This window comes from Pseudophryne corroboree, chromosome 12, assembly GCF_028390025.1.
Source record: "Pseudophryne corroboree isolate aPseCor3 chromosome 12, aPseCor3.hap2, whole genome shotgun sequence".
NCBI lineage: Eukaryota > Metazoa > Chordata > Amphibia > Anura > Myobatrachidae > Pseudophryne > Pseudophryne corroboree.
In genome coordinates this window covers 117548840-117566098 of record NC_086455.1, presented here as the reverse complement: position 1 = coordinate 117566098, position 17259 = coordinate 117548840, and the positions used below count along the sequence as shown (strand labels likewise).

At 45.5% G+C, this 17259-nt stretch overlaps 1 protein-coding gene across 1 annotated transcript in view; it reads left to right on the top strand.

Annotated features, from left to right (window-relative positions):
• The window catches only part of TYRO3 (TYRO3 protein tyrosine kinase), a 455756-nt gene that overhangs the window by 239299 nt on the left and 199198 nt on the right, over positions 1 to 17259 (top strand). Inside the window, exon 7 of the mRNA XM_063947918.1 lies at positions 5012 to 5189. Coding sequence (XP_063803988.1) covers positions 5012 to 5189 — 178 coding nt within the window. The remainder of the gene's footprint in view (positions 1 to 5011; positions 5190 to 17259) is intronic.

The following is a 17259-nucleotide window of genomic DNA, read 5'->3' as shown; positions in this document are numbered from 1 at the left end:
GTTACACACAGTATACACGTTTTGCATATCAAATTAATCTGCACCATCTCCCGGTGCATCCTAGTTGCATCGCGTTGCGACTAAGATGAATTTTAGGCATAAAAACGACGCCCGACTTTATCAGAGTTGCATGGGACCTGGCGGCTCGCTCGTGCAAGACATCTCCCGCTGCATGTCATATTAAAGCTGGATGTGTGAGGACATATCTGTTGGTCTATTTTCTTTTACAAAACATTCAGCAGCCCTATTAGGGATCATAGTGTATACTTGAGCTACTTGATCTTGTCAATGATACTTATCTTGTAGTAGAGACCAAAGTCTAAAGGTGGGTAAACACTTGGTGATATAGTGAACTACTGTATATTGCTCATTTTCCCCTAGCCCAGTGTGTATGCCGCAGCTGCTGAGCGTTGCGAGGCCACACGGGTCGTTAATGATCCTCAGTCTTGGCTGGGCATGCAGCTCAATCTGGACTCATCATCCAAAGCTGCATGCTCCGGCTGGCCGCGGCATGCCATCACTGTCCAATATCATTAGTGATATTGCACGTTGTGTATGACCGCCGTCGGGCGGTCCGGCCTGGGAGGGGAAACACAAGGCGATATCGCTCACCGAGCACATAGCCTAGTGTGTACCCACCTTCACAATATTGAGTAAAGCCGGGCTTGCTCAGTCGGAAGAGTATGATACTCTTAATCTCGGGGTCGTGGGTTCGTGCCTCACTTTGGGACAATATTGAGTAAAACCAGATTCCAATCCGAATAAGGGGTCTGCCGTATATTTGAGTTGGTAACCACAGTTGACTAAGCTAGGGATAATGATCGGTCACAGACAATAACATTCCGATGCGTTCTGACCAACACTGCTGGTTGTGCTACAAAGTATTTCTGCATAGGTCATGAAAGCCAACATAATTATTTGATATAGTCATTGTTACTTAAGTTTCATATAAACAAAAGAAATGTATTATTTAGTTTTAGTTCTCGTATTTCTTAAATCATCTTAAGCTTATTTAAACCAGGTCAAGTGTTTATAGACCCATTATTCCACCCACTTTCAATCTGTCATTTCCTCTACTGCTCCATGACTCTTTCCTGTATTTAGGTCTCTAGGATAATATAAAATAATAACGGAGATGTAGGGATTGTGTTTTATATAAACGGCTACCTCTGTTCCTGATATTGGGATTTTTCTGCTACAACACGACTCTCTCGCCATCACATTCCTGAAATACCCGCAGCTACACAGAACAGTATCTTACCCCATGTTTGTTTTGGTTGGTTATTTTTATGTAGCTCTGTAGTTTCCATGGATGTAACATGAGGCTGCTGCCACAACGCACTGATTCTAGACTGTAGTGGGTGCAATTTTATTCTAGCAACTGCTGTCTTCTGCGACTTTCTCAAGACCGTACCTGGAAAATAAGGATATCCGTCTCTGAATATTATTCTTGAAATTAAACGTATTGGGTGCCATTTAGACTTGACAGCACATGTTCTGGGGTGGGTGCAAATCTAAACTGTAGAGAATCAGACTTGAGAAGGAGATATATCATAACTCAATATAAAAATAGAGTTTTGTAATATTGTGTGCTACATGAGAAGCCACTTGCTTTACAACATGGTTTGGCCAGATGGAAATTTGCACCCTTAGCTGGATTTGCTTGTAACATTGGGCTAAGCTCGGAGCTTGTTAAATTTGGCCAGGCCGCCATCTATTTTCGACTTTGTGGTGTTGACACAGCCACTGTTGACCATGTGAGCAGTTATTGAGTACGGTGAGGTGATGGCAGTCCTCACTGGTTTATGGCTTTGACCAATGTGATTTCGCCTGTGTTAAACACCCCCAGTACCTAAGTAAGGTGTATTATTACAGAAACTGACATGGTTTCTGTGCTGTGCACCAAATAAGTCACCATTTTATAATTCGCTCATACAGCAAAGGTGTCTTATTTCCTTCCTTCCTTCCTTCCTCCCTCCCTCCCTCGCTCCCTCCCTCCCCCTCTTCCTCCCTCCCCCTCTTCCTCCCCTTTTTGTGGTCTCAAATAATACTCATTGAAATGTAGACTATAAATTCACTATTAACAAGTGACGATACTGAGGCACTTCTTGACCAGTATGTATGAGGCACTTGTTACTAGTGAATGTAGATTTTGGCTTAGCCCACAAAATGGTTGCCTCCACCCTGTGTAGATGACTGGAGCAAATAAAGTATACATCCATACAAGTAGTTTTTTAATGCATGTTCCAAGCAGGATGTAACTTGTGAAATGGTAATGTAAAAATGGGTTCACTATGGTATGCCGGCGTTCGGGCTCCCGGCGACCAGCATACCGGCGCCGGGTGCCCGACCGCCGGCTTACCGACAGTGTGGCGAGCGCAAATGAGCCTCTTGCGGGCTCGCTGCGCTCGCCACGCTACGGGCACGGTGGCCACGCTTTTTTATTCTCCCTCCAGGGGTGGGTGTCGTGGACCCCCACGAGGGAGAATAAGTGTCGGTATGCCGGCTGTCGGGATCCCGGCGCCAGTATACTGTGCGCCGGGATCCCGTCAGTCGGCATACTGAAGACCACCCTGTAAAAATACCCATTGATCTGGAGCAGGTGCATCCAAACTTTATTTCTTGGAGTGCTGTATTAAGGAAGTGACTTTGAACGGAGGGTCACAAATTTGTTGTTGTTTTTTTTTTTTTTTTTTACAGCTATCCTCCCAGCAATTAGCTAAGGGTTCTTTGCTGAGTATTTTTTTTCTAAGAAACACTAAAACTAATACAAGTATCTTGAAATAAACAGACTTTGGATGAATTTAGATAGCATATTTTCCTCTTATATGGATTGTGGTCTGTATTATTCTCAGGCTATGGCAAAGTTTTCCAAACTCCATCATTATAGTCCAGGTTTTAAGGATAGCAATGCTTGAACATAGGTGACTTAATTAGTACCTCAGTCAGTTCGATTTAATTATCTGCACTCAAGCATGGATATCCTTAAAACGTGTACTTAATGGCAGAGTTTTGGAAACTCTGGGTTATGGTGTCTCTCCTCCTCAGTTACTGAGCGAGAGCCCTATTTCCTTCAGATAATGGCCCTGGCCTCACTCCTTAAACGATGCTCTCTGCCCCCATCCTCCGAGATTCCTACTGTGATAAACACACATCCTTCAGCATGACCCCTTCCATCAGGTGCTATTGGACTCCCTCCTAATTTGATTGGATCACCTGTGTTGAACTAGTTAATTGATGAGAAAGGGGTTTCATAACAGGTGATGGCAATCATAAGTTGAGAGAAGTAAAAGAGCAGAGCATTGTGTGCATCATGGAAGGGATCATGGTGGAGGCTCTTTATACAGTCTCCGGAGCCTTTCCTAACTCAGATAATAGCCCTGATTACAAACCAGTCCCATATCCTCCTTATGGCGTTATACCTATTCTTCTCAGCAGCAGCCTCCAGTCATTGCCCACCCTGTGTCTGCGGCTGGGTGGAAGGCCCAGGGCTGTGTTAGGGGATGGCTATTGCTTTCACACCAGAAGTGCCGCCTAAGCTCTGCCTGTCGCGAGTAGGGCGGATGCAGCTCTGCTTACTATGGTGGAGGTGTAGCGGTGTAGCAGTGGATCGAAGACTCCAAACGGAGTTCGGATTAGAGGGCATTGGAGCAGGTTGCAGACCATGTTTGGTCCTGCCGTAGTTTGAATGCCGTCTGCAGATCTGGAGCAAAATGTATGCAGTATGGCTGAGAATGACCAAAAGGGTTGATATCCCTCTCGCTCTTTTTCTTTCTCTCGTTAGGTAACAGAATCATGTAAAAATTACTAATTTCTTAAATATATACACTGTGAATGTAATATGACTGACAATAGTTAATTCTTTGTTATAAATCAGACCATGTGAGGGGAAAGTTACACATGACATTGCCAACCTTAGGGTACTGTGTGTGTGTGTGTGTGTGTGTATATGTGTGTGTATATATATGTGTGTGTGTGTGTATGTATATAAATATATATATATATATATATATATATATATATAATATTACACACACAGATATTTATTTCTTACCAGCACAACTAGGATGGCTAATTAACTAAATTTAATTTGAAGTGTTTTCCCTGTTAAAAGGTGGTGGAGAAATGTGTGTTTTCCCTCCTTTTTATTTTCCTGTACAGTAGGATCTATTTATTACATGACAGACAAAATGTAACTACCTGTACCATCTGATATTAGTCAGGCCAGTAGAAATTCAGTAAAAACTGTTGAGTGTGAATAGCCGTGAGGCTCATCAAGAGGCAGCTCTTGGGCTGCAGGTATAGTATAGTAGACAAGAGGTTTGTCTGTAAGTCACCCAGGGTCTGCCTTGAGCCGTGTTTACCACTCTATAATCTATTCTGTTTGTCGTTATGATGCATGCTCCTCTTTCCTGACTCTTTTGTCCCACACATTAAAGTTCCTTAAGACTAAGGTCAATAGCTCAAACATCTTTCAGTCTGCGAATGTTTGTTGAATCATCTGCCAGCCATGTCCCGCCAAAACCATGAATACCTTCAATTGAATTGCTAGCATTCATCTTCTCTACTGGTTATGATATTGCAGATGCCGTAATTTTCCACTCACTTCGGCCTTTCTCCCCAGTAACATCAAGTGGGACCTCTCATTTGTCTGCATCTGTTAATATGTGGTTTTAGTAATGTTATGAACCTCTCGAACCAACAAAAGCCTTAGCAGAATGTCATCCATCATAAGATGACAAGAGGAACCACATCAGGCTGACGTTTATGATTTCTCTAGGTTACAATGGTGACAGTGTGAGTTAGTGTTGGATGTGATATTGAATGGAGAGATGTGTGACAAACAGACAAGTAGAACTACTTACTTACTCTCTATGAGGCTAATGGTCCAGGACACCTCATATTAGAGAAGTATCATTTCCTTGAAGTACTTTTATGCTGTTTTTTTTTTGTTTTTTTTTAATATAGTTTTAATATACTCTTCTAACAACATTTCTTTGACTCTTTTCAGGTTCTTGTATCACATGATCCTTATGAAATGTATTTGCAGTATATCAACATGTCGCTTAGTTCCACTGTCTTAGAAGAACTTAAGCCACTGACCAATCACAGCATCCGTCTACAGTGTGCTAATGAAGTGGGACCTTCACTCTTCACTGATTGGCTGTCTTTTCAAACCTTGGAATCAGGTAAATGCTTTGAGTCCCATGTTATGAGTCCAGATAGGAATGTTCTTAATAAGTAGGCCCAATATGCTTTCTAATATGCAGTCTTTAATAGCAATATCATATTGACTTAAAGAAAAATATGCATTTTTTATTTAACATTTGGTTCTAGTCTAAAGTGATTATGTTTAAATAAGAAAACATAACAAATAACGTGCAGGAGAATTAAACACTGTTCCCCAACTGTCCCAATTTGCCTGCGACTAGGAGGGTCATTTTTTGCAGCTTGAGGATGTGGCTATAGAGGATTTATGTGTGAGCAATTGGTGGAGCATAGCCTTTGTGGATCAATGTGTAGTACCTGGTGGAGCATGCTCATTGTAGATCAGTGTTTGGCCCATTTATTGAGCATGGCCTTTGTGGATCAGTTGTGGTCAGTAAGTAGAGCATGGTCATTGTGGGAGCAGTTTGTGGAACTGTGGCCATTATGGATCATTGTGTAACCATTTGGTGGAACCGTGGTCATTGTGGATCATTGTGTGACCAGGCAGTGGGGTTTGGCTATTGAGGATCAGTTTGTGTCCACTTGATGGAGCATTACCTGTTGGATCATTGTTTGGCCATATGATGAAGCATGACCTGGTAGATGAGTCTGATGCATGTTGAAGGACAATTACTGGTAGATCAATGTAAAGTCAGATGATGGAGCATTACTGGTAGATCAATGTAAAGTCAGATGATGGAGCATTACTGGTAGATCATTGTAAGACCAGATGATGGCGCATTACTGGTGGATCAGTGTAAGGTTATGGATGGTGTAATGATTAGCATTACTGCCTCACAGCACTGAGGTCATGGGTTCTATTCCCACCATGGCCCTAAATGTGTGGAGTTTGTATATTCTCCCCTTACTTGCGTGAGTTTCTTCCAGGTATTCTGGTTTTTCCCACACTCCAAAAATATACTGGTAGGTTAATTGAATCCCAGCAAAATTAACCATGGCGTGAATTTGTGTGCATGTACATGCGGTAGGGAAATTAGAGTGTAAGCTCCACTGGGGCAGGGACTGATGTGAATAGCCAAATATTATCTGTAAAGTGCTGTGGAATATGTGTGTGCTATAGAAATAACTGGTAATAATAATAAAAAATAAATAAAGGCTAGATGATGGAGCATTAATGGCGGATCAGTGTAAGGCCAGATGATATAGCATTACTCAGTGATCGCAAAAACGCGCTATAGCGCGTATTTTACCCAGAAATGGCTACCTGGGACTCACGATTAGGAGATGAGCGGGTCCCACAGGATCTGTGTGCGGCATCGTGCTAGCCAGTCAGAGGACACAGAAGGTGACTGGCTGTTTCCTCAGCCAATCACCTCCTGCGGCGGAGACAGGGTCAACGTGCAGCGGGGAGGAACAGTCAATCACAGCCTGCGGTGTCTCCCACCAGTCCCGCCCGGTTTGAGTCCCCCCTCACCGTGGCGCTGTATGCTGACCTTGGCTGGGCTCCGCTGCCAACACCATGAATCTGTGCTGCAGCGCTGGCAGATTGGCCCCACTTACCCGGCACTGCTCCACCTCCTCCCCGCTGCTCACTGACCCTGTTTCCGCCGCCAGCACCAAGAGACTGGCCCCGCTCATGCGGCACAGCATCCTCCTCCACAACGGTGTGTGCCGCTCCGCATCTGCCCTGTGCCCACAGCCTTGTGTCCGTTTCCCCTTCCCCTAGTGGCATGTGTGCCTGGGCTGCAGCAGGCTGTGTGTGGGGTGGTGGTTAGGCTTGCTGTCGGGGGTTCCCGCGATGCTGTCTGGGGATGGTGGTCTGAGGAGGTTTACTGCGATGTGTCGCAATGCTCTACCTGGTGCAGTGTGTTTCAGTGCATTACCTGGTGCAATGCGTCTCAGTGCAATACCTGGTGCAATGTGTTTCAGTGCTCTACCTGGCGCAATGTGTATAATGTGCTCTGCCTGGCGCAAAGAGTATAAGGTGCTCTACCTGGCGCAAAGTGTATAAGGTGCTCTACCTGGTACAGTGTGTCTCAGTGCTCTACCTGGTGCAATGTGTCTCAGTGCTCTGCCTGGTGCAATGTGTGTCAGTGCTTTGCCTGGTGCAATGTGTGTCAGTGCTTTGCCTGGTGCAATGTGTGTCAGTGCTCTGCCTGGTGCAATGTGTGTCAGTGCTCTGCCTGGTGCAATGTGTCTCAGTGCTCTGCCTGGTGCAATGTGTCTCAGTGCTCTGCCTGGCGCAATGTGCCTCAGTGCTCTGCCTGGCGCAATGTGCCTCAGTGCTCTGCCTGGCGCAATGTGTCTCAGTGCTCTGCCTGGCGCAATGTGTCTCAGTGCTCTGCCTGGCGCAATGTGTATAATGTGCTCTGCCTGGCGCAATGTGTATAAGGTGCTCTGCCTGGCGCAATGTGTATAAGGTGCTCTGCCTGGCGCAATGTGTATAAGGTGCTCTGCCTGGTGCAAGGTGCTCTGCCTGGCGCAATGTGTATAAGGTGCTCTACCTGGCGTAAATTTGTATAAGGTGATCTACCTGGCGTAAATTTGTATAACGTGCTCTACCAGGCGCAGTGTGTATAGAAGATTCTACCTGGTACAATGTGTGTAAGCGGCACTAATGTGTGGTGTAATGTGAATTGCCACTATTATGTGGCCACGCCCCTTCCCCACGAAGCAACGGGCCTACATTTTTGCTTGCCACCTTTGGCGCACACTGTCCATACTTTAGCGTGTACGAAGGGAAGCACCAATTCGCTTTCTGTCTTAGACCGCCATAATGTCTAGTTACAGCTCTGGTGCACTGTCCTGTATGCTCCACAGCCCAGCACCATCGTCACCCCATCCTCCCCCTTGCATCACTTTGTAGTGTCCAAATCACGTCTGTATTTTTTTTAAATATTTTTATAATAAGATTAATAAAAACCTTCGTTCCGATGGGATCCAGAAAAGGATAGCTAGGACCCACTTTTGTTTGTACTCAGCACGATCACTGATTACTAGTGGATTAGTATAAAGCCAGATGATGGAGCATTACTGGTGGATCAGTGTAAGGCCAGATGATGGAGCATTACTGGTGGATCAGTGTAAGGCCAGATGATGGAGCATTACTGGTGGATCAGTGCATGGCCTGTTGACGGATCATTATTGGTGGATCAGTGTAAGGCCAGATGATGGACCATTACTGGTGGATCAGTGTAAGGCCAGATGATGGAGCATTACTGGTGGATCAGTGCATGGCCTGTTGACGGATCATTATTGGTGGATCAGTGTAAGGCCAGATGATGGACCATTATTGGTGGATCAGTGTAAGGCCAGATGATGGAGCATTACTGGTGGATCAGTGTAAGGCCAGATGATGGAGCATTATTGGTGGATCAGTGTAAGGCCAGATGATGGAGCATTATTGGTGGATCAGTGTAAGGCCAGATGATGGAGCATTATTGGTGGATCAGTGTAAGGCCAGATGATGGAGCATTATTGGTGGATCTGTGTAAGGCCAGATGATGGACCATTATTGGTGGATCAGTGTAAGGCCAGATGATGGAGCATTACTGGTGGACTAGTGCATGGCCTGTTGATGTCGCAAGGCCTGGTGGATAAAGGGGTTACATAATGTGCCCACTTTTAGAATCTACAATCTTGTGAACTGTAAAACTAAATGTTTCTGTCTTTGGTGACAAGAATCAGGAACTAACCTGTAATGACACACTAGTACTTGCAAATTGTATGTTAAGTGATTATAGGCGACTTCCGGTTTCATGGAGTGAGGAGCTCCGTGTCTGAGCTCCGTCTCACACCGCACGGCACTCACCTTTTATAAGGCTCTCACGCCTCCCTCCGGCTCCGTTGCCCTCCACACTGCCCCCGGCTTCACCAGCGGTCCGGATGGATCGATCCGCGGCCCCGCAAACGCCGCCCGCACTATCTCCCCAGCAGCCGCCGCAGACGCCACAGCCTCCACGCCAGGAGAAAAGGCGCGCTGCGGAGACCATGAAGCTGGACACCGCTGCAGAGAGCGCTCTTCCTCTACATAAAAAGCCTGCAGCAGAGGGGTATTCCGCAGGCGGTCATGTGAGTCCGGGCTCTGATGCCCCAGTTACATATAAAGATGTGGTAGACGCCATTACAGCCACAATGTCCCCATTATTATCTAAAGCAGTGGCTGATATCACTGGCCAGCTGCAGCAACTCACACACAGGGTCTCTGAAACAGAGCAACACATTGCTGGAGTCTCTTATGAGGTTGATGACCTGCAACATTCAGTTAAACGCCTTACCAATGAAAACTTTCAGCTTTGGAACAAGATCGACGATTTAGAAAATCGCTCGCGTCGTAATAACATTAGACTGGTTGGCCTCCCTGAATCTATCAAGGGGACTGCTTTGTCCCATTTTGTCCGCAACACTCTCCCCTCGCTCTTAGGCATAGAGACGGTTTGCCAAGACATGGTTATCGAGAGGGTCCATAGGGTGGGCCCAACACCGACCCCTAACAGGCCGAGACCACGTGTTACCCTGTTCCGCTGCCTGAACTATTTACATAAAACAGAAATTTGGTCAGCATCCCGCAAGGCGAAATCCCTATCCTGGGAAGGTCACAAACTTCACATATTTCAAGACTATTCTGCTGAGCTATCTAGGGCCAGAAAGTCCTTCTCCCCTGTTTGCTCCCGTCTCGTGGCTGAAGGGCGCAAATTTGGCCTTTTGTACCCTGCTAGACTGCGCATATATGATGGTACTTCTTTTAAGGATTTCTCCAACCCCTCTGATGCTATGGCGTTTCTCCAGAAACTTGCTCATGCGAAAGATTCCGATATTGCGGATTGACTTATAAGAACTTCTCTGGCTACTCTCTATATGCTAATGCTATCACTTGCATGCTAGATAGACCCTCGGAATATTACAGTTTATTTTTTACATTCTGCAAAGTTCTGAGCATCTTAACAGTGCCTTTTTTATGCTCAGCACCGCATTCCTACTATATTAGGATGTCATATAGCTAAATTCATATCTATATTTTTTTTTTCTTATACTTATGTTTATTACATGTTAACAGTGTGGAGTTCTCCGAGCCTCAGTTACTTTACTCATGTGCCCGAGGGATGGGAATGGAGCTCTTATTCTCCCCCCGGATGTTTATTAATAATGTTTTCCTGATGTTTTGTATGGGTCTAGGAAGTCTAGCGGCACTTCGCCTTGGGTGCCGACTTTCTCTCTCATTGGTTTCTGTACCCCCCTCCTTTCCCATTAGCAGTCTCCCTCCCTTCTCCCTCCCTCTCCCACTGTGCGCTGTCCAATGTTCTCCTGATGTACATGATGTTGATGCAACGTGCTGGCTCTATGTTACAGCGGCCTACTTGCATTTCCCACTAGTTCTTTGAAACATGCCTGATCTATGCTGCGCCACTTGGAATGTTGGAGGCATTAACTCCCCGGCCAAGAGGAGAAAACTTCTGTTTATACAGAAGAGCGGTGTAGATGTTGCATTCCTTCAAGAAACGCACCTGACTGCTTCGGAAACTGCTAAGTTGGGTATGTTTGGGTGGTCTGTTATGGCTTCATCTTCTTACAATTCCAGAGCCCGTGGGGTAGTTACTTTAATACGACGCTCTCTCTCTTTTGAAGTTACACATAATACTTCTGATCCCAAAGGTCGATATGTTATAACGTCTGCCACAATACTGGGTAAACAACTCACGTTAGCTAATATTTATGCCCCCACTCCCTATTCTAGGACCTACTTTCAGCAATTGATGACTCTCCTGACCCCCTTCATGGGCGATAATTTAATTATTGGGGGAGATTTTAATCTGTTCTCCTCAGCTTTGCTAGATAAATCTATGACACGCGGAACCCCAACGACCCTTCCCAAGGTAGGTGTTCCTTTCTTCTCAAAAACACTGCAGGTTGTGGATTTATGGCGAGCCTTACACCCCACCGATAGGGATTACACCTGTCTCTCAGCGGCTCATGGCACCCTCTCCCGCATAGACTACCTCTTTGTCTCCCATGCTCTGTTGCCCCTCATCACCGATTGCAACATAGCTCCCATTTCTCTCTCTGACCATGCGCTGGTCTCCGCCACAATTCACTTCCCTGACGAGCAGGGCTCCTCTAAACTATGGAAGTTTCCCTCCAGACTTAGCCGCTCCTCCACATTTAAAACCATGTTGGAGGCTGCGTGGGATGATTTTAGCGCGTCTAACTCTGAGCACATTAGGGCTGACCCTTCTTTATTCTGGATGTCGGCAATGGTTGTGCTCCGGGGGGCGATCATCTCGTTCACCGCAGCCTCTAACAAACGGTACTCAACCCACTACCTCTCACTACAGGATGCCCTATCCGTGGCATTTCAAACTTACAAACTGCCCCTGTCTGCCTTCACAAAACAAGCTTATCTTCTGTCCAAAACTAACTTCGAGGAATATCTGACTGAAATGGGTGACAAATATCTCTTCTCGATCCATCACAAGTTTCACAGATTCGGAAATAAAACGGGGCGCCTGCTCTCTAACTTGCTACGAGGTACCTACTCCCCGGCCACTGTCCATCCCCTCCGTACTCCTCAGGGTTCGTTGACTACCACCAATAAGCAAATAGCTCATATCATGCAAAATTTTTACAAGCTTCTTTACTCTCCTACTTCTCCTGACGCTTCCTCTACTTATCCTTCTACCTCTGGTACTCATTCCCTATCTCCCTTCTGGAATAGCCTACCTTTCCCCACTCTCGGGGCCGATATGATCTCGTCACTCCAAGCCCCTATCACCTCCATTGAGGTTCAAAAAGCGATTAGGCAATTAAAACTCAACAAGGCACCAGGCCCTGATGGTTATAGCGGCGACTTCTACAAGCTGCTGCTTCCTCGCATCAGCCCTATCCTTGTTGCGGTATTTAACACAATACTGTCATCGAACTCCCCTCCCCCGCATTTCAACTCAGCCGTTATTAAAGTCCTCCCCAAACCAGGCAGGGATCTTTCACTCCCGGGCTCTTACCGTCCGATATCACTGCTCAATCTCGACTACAAGCTACTGGCCAAGATACTAGCGGAACGCCTTAAGGTACTGCTTACCCACATTATCCACCCAGATCAGACTGGGTTCATAACGGGCAGACACTCTGTAGTCAATGTGCCGAAAGTGATAGCGGCCCTTTATACTTGCAACAATCTTGTGTCCCCTGAAGGGTATGCCATAATCTCCCTAGATGCTGAAAAGGCCTTTGACCTCGTCGAATGGCCTCACTTGTATGCCACCCTGCGTCGTTTCCTTTTTCCAGACTCCTTCATTCACGCCATTAAGGCCCTGTACTCAACTCCCACCTCATATATTTCTTGTAATGGGTTTCTCCTCTGAAGCCTTCCCCATAGGAAGGGGCACAAGGCAGGGCTGCCCCCTCTCTCCCCTCCTCTTCGCCATCGCCCTTGAACCCCTAGCTTTGGCCCTCAGGCAGTCTAAGACTTATAACGGCATTCATATTGGTGACATTGAGCTAAAGGTCGCTCTCTTCGCGAATGACATGTTACTATTTATTTCTAATCCGCTCTCCTCCATACCTGTGATTATGCATCTGATCTCAGATTTTGGGGTGACGGCGGGCTACAGGATCAATGTCACTAAATCTGAAATGCTACCAATCAACATTCCCCCTTCTGATCTTTCCTCTCTCACGCTTGCCTCTCCATTCAAGGTTACTCAGTCGCATTTTAAATATTTAGGTTTTAACATTCCCTGTAACCTATCAAAGATCTATGATCTCAATTTCTCTCCAGTGATTAACGATACACTTACCAGATTGGAGGGATGGATTAATTTGTCCCCCTCATTGTTGGGTAGAGTCGCGGTCCTTAAGTCTGTTATCTTCCCGAAAATATTCTACATTATCCAATCCCTCCCGATACGCCTACGTGATTCGGACGGGCATAGATTGCGAAAGGCGATGACCCGTTTTTTGTGGCAAGGGAAGAAACCTAAAATTGCTTTCCTTAAACTTGTGATGGATCGAGCAGTTGGTGGAGCAGGCGTCCCCGACCTTCTTTCTTATTCCTTAGTGGTGTTTCTCCGATACGCTGCATTTTGTCTGTTTGGACGAAGCACATATACTGACCTGGCCCTGGACTCTTCCATTTTACACCCCTTCTCCCCTTGCGCTCTATTACATTCTAAACGACCCTATATCCCCCCCTCCATTATGGAACACCCTCTCTTCAAAGATACTTACCTTAGCTGGGTGAAACTTCACAAAAAACTGGGCAGCGACCACACAGCTTCCCCATATGTAATTCTATGGGGAAACCCTTCATTCGCTCCATCCCTTCACAATGCTCTTTTCCTCCGCTGGCGGGAGAGGGGGCTATGTTCAGCCACCCAGGTATTTGACCCCGAGGGCCACACCTCCCAGTTTACCACGCTGAGAAACAGGTACTCCCTCCCCTCCTCACACTTTTTCATGTTCCTTCAAACTAGGCATTATATCTCTTCCTTGAATCTTGAGTCCTATGTCCCTATTCCCACTTCTCCTTTAGCAAAAGTCCTTAGGTATTGGGAATCGCATCCCTACAAACTGAAAAACATATACACTCTCATAGTCAACGACCCCGCCACGCCTCACATACAAAAATTGATTGCTTCTTGGAAAACAGATATTCCTGAAATACCTTCATACGAATCTATCACTCAACACTTTATCTCTACCATGTCTACCTTGGGATCGGCCTATCTGCAAGAGGTACATCTCAAGTCCCTTCACAGAGCCTACCTCCCTCCCTGTATCCAATCGTACATCGACCCGTCTATCTCTGACAGATGCCCAAAATGCAGGGGGGCAAGAGCGGATTTCTTTCACTGTCTCTGGAATTGTACCAAGATTAGGCGTTTTTGGAATAAGCTTTTTGGGTTTATCAACAGCCATTTCTCGCTCTCCTTGAAACCCAACCCCCTAGCGTGTCTCTGCATAAATTTCAAAATGTGGAATGACATCAAGGGCCTCAATTCTTTGTTCCCCATGTTCACTATGCTCTTTACGGTCGCGAAAAAGACGATCTTGAAACACTGGACTGTTAGATCTGCCCCATCACTAAGTGAAGTTTTAAAAATTATGCTACAAAATCTCTACTTAGACCGTAGGACCATGCAACTCCCTGGCCACTAAGGCCTTGTGAGCTATTATAGGAAGTGGGACCCTTATATCACCACTTTAGACCCATCTACTCATGCCACGTTTGTTCAGACCTTCGAAAACACTTCCTGGACAATGATCAGATAATTTCGGAGCATAGGACCTCATATGTCTCTCCTCTGTCTCATCTCTCCCCCTTCAATTTCTCTCTCTCTCCCTCCCTATTGGATCTATGTCACCTACAAACCTGTCTCGGAGTTATGTAATATCTCACTATTTTAGGTATACTGTATTGCTTTCCTCTATATTTTCTTCTTCTCTCTCTTTTCCCTAACTTGGTGGCTTTAGGCCAACTCTCTCTTTACAGTTGCATTGTTTAAGTTTTGCCTTCAATATGCTTTATTAATGCACATGTTGCTACTTTCATCATGCTGTTTATCAATATGCCCACATACTCTGGAAGCGCCATTCCCCCCCCCCCCCCCCCCCCCCCCCTTCATCCTCCCCACCCCCTTCATCCACCCCTGCCCTTACCCTTTACCTGTTGAGCATTGTTCCTGCCTTCTTGAAGACAGGAGTAGTTGTACACTATTGTTCTTGGTCTGTTTCGGTCCAATATCATTGAGTATTCATTTATATTTGTTTTGACCTTCTATTGACTGTCAGAATTATCATTCTGTCCATGTATTCACCTTTACTGACAAAAAACTATAATAAAACCGTTTTTTGAAAAAAAAAAAAAAGAAAAAAAAAAGTGATTATAATACCAGAAAGTAATTGAGAAACTTTGATATTTTGACAGTGAATTATATATCTGATTGAAATCAACTGTCTTCAGGGCCTATGTATTAATATTTCAGTTATGGCACTGAAAAATAACTATATGCCATTTCCGTGTAACTTCAAGGTAAGAGGGGCTTGAGGAATAGGCCCCTTAGGGACAGTCCATGAGTGTTCCCAAATATGGTTGTGGGATTGTCCCTTCCATGCCATATATATTACAGTCAGCCATACTTTTGAAAAAGCATTTCAGGAAGATGTGAAAGTAACACCTATCAGCAGCGCGGACGTGTACTGCTACATCTGAGAGGCGTGTCATATAATGACTTACATGCATATGTAAATGAGCCCCAAAGTTAGTAAGATCTACTTGTTGAAGAAAAGACACTGATATTTTCAGGATTTGTTTATGTATTGTGTTTTCCTTATACTGTAAGTGGCCACGAGAAAACTTATTTAAAATGCATGTAGCCATAGGGATCATTGGTGCAGATGTATTAAGCATGGATAAGTGATAAAGCAGTGATAAGCGCAAGGTGATAATGCACCAGCCAGTCAGCTCCTAACTGTCAATTCACATATTGGAGCTGATTGGCTGGTGCGTTATCACCTTGCACTTATCACTGCTTTATCACTTCTTCAGGCTTCATACATCTGCCCCATTGTGCTTTATAACCAGTGCAGGGAAATGGCACTGATGATCCCATTTGAATGTATGTATCTCTGATTTCTCCCCCCCCCAACCAAGAATGTACGAGTTGCATAATGGGGATAAGGTGCAATCAGGGAGATTGCTAAACTGTTCAGGGAGTGAGGGATAGTGTTCACTCTAGGCTGTTTTAGCAGGGCGCCGCGCCCTGCCCGTTTTTTAACAGGCAAAACCCGCCCTGCCCCTTTTGCGGCGCCCTGCTAGAACAGCCGCCCCCTCCCTGCCCTCCCGGCGTGTATAAATGCCGTGCGCATGCGCGCGGCATCCATTCACGCATTGGGAGAGGGCTGGGGGAAGCCCAGCACCGACGGAGGTGCTGGGCACGCCCCCAACAATGACGTCGCCGGCCACAGACGCTCTCTATAGTAGCGTCTGTGGGCCGCACCGCCCCCTAAAATGACGGAGGCGTGTCCACGCCCCCTAATTTGCGTGGTCGCGCCCCCATTTCGGGCGCGCGCACATGTGCCCCCGGAGTCCGGCGCCCTGCCCCATTTCACTCCTAGAGTGAACACTAGAGGGAGATTGCTGCTATTTCAGGGAGTCTCCTGCAGAATGAGGGAGCGTAGGCAACTATGCAGTCAGCTTCGTTGGGCACTGCCCATGATAGTGCATGTGCGCACATTCCTGCACAGTAATAACAATGAGATGACCTATGTGTCATGCAATCACAGAGGAACAGGTCTACATAACTCCTTTTTACTGAAAGAAGCATTACAGGGATTTCCTCACTGCAGATACAGGAAATGTGTCACATTTTACCTTTTTCCCCGGGGCCTTGCAGTTACTGAAGTAGCTCACTTTGCATTCATAGCTGAGGATATACCTAAGAGACCATTGTAAGAGCTAAACTTCATTTGTGAAACTGACGCTATCGGATCCTCTTTGGTGATTTTGCAGTTTGAGTTTTTGAGATTATCATAGAAAAAATATTGAAAATATGCACTAATTATTCTTCTGTAATTATTTTCATTGTATATTAGATTTTCATTCCAAATAATTTGAACAGACCTATTTAGCCCCTTGATATAGATGTACACAAATCCTCTATAGTGAAAGCTCTGAGTGATGTACATTGCTATAATCTGGCATGCCACATGGAATCTGTCTCCCACTTACAGGACCAATGCGAGCTGCTTATATACACATACCGTTTCTGCTTCTATATTAGATTAATAATGGGATCATTGGTTCTCAGGACACACGTTCTGCAGCTTTAAGCACGTTTCAGCCACTGCAGGAAGCCTCTCAGAACCTAGAATGGTCCAACCACTAAAGACAAAGGCGTTATTATAACACATAATAAGGCTACATGCGATGTGAAACCTTTCACTTTATTTCTTTGTCTGGGATCATGTACTGTGAATGTCACAATGTGCCTTTTCCAATTAAATCAATATAGACTTAAGGTTTATTTCTTTAAACTTATTTTAGGAACAGTGTGTTGTAGAAATTTATTTTCAATGTGTTGGGTTGTTAACGCT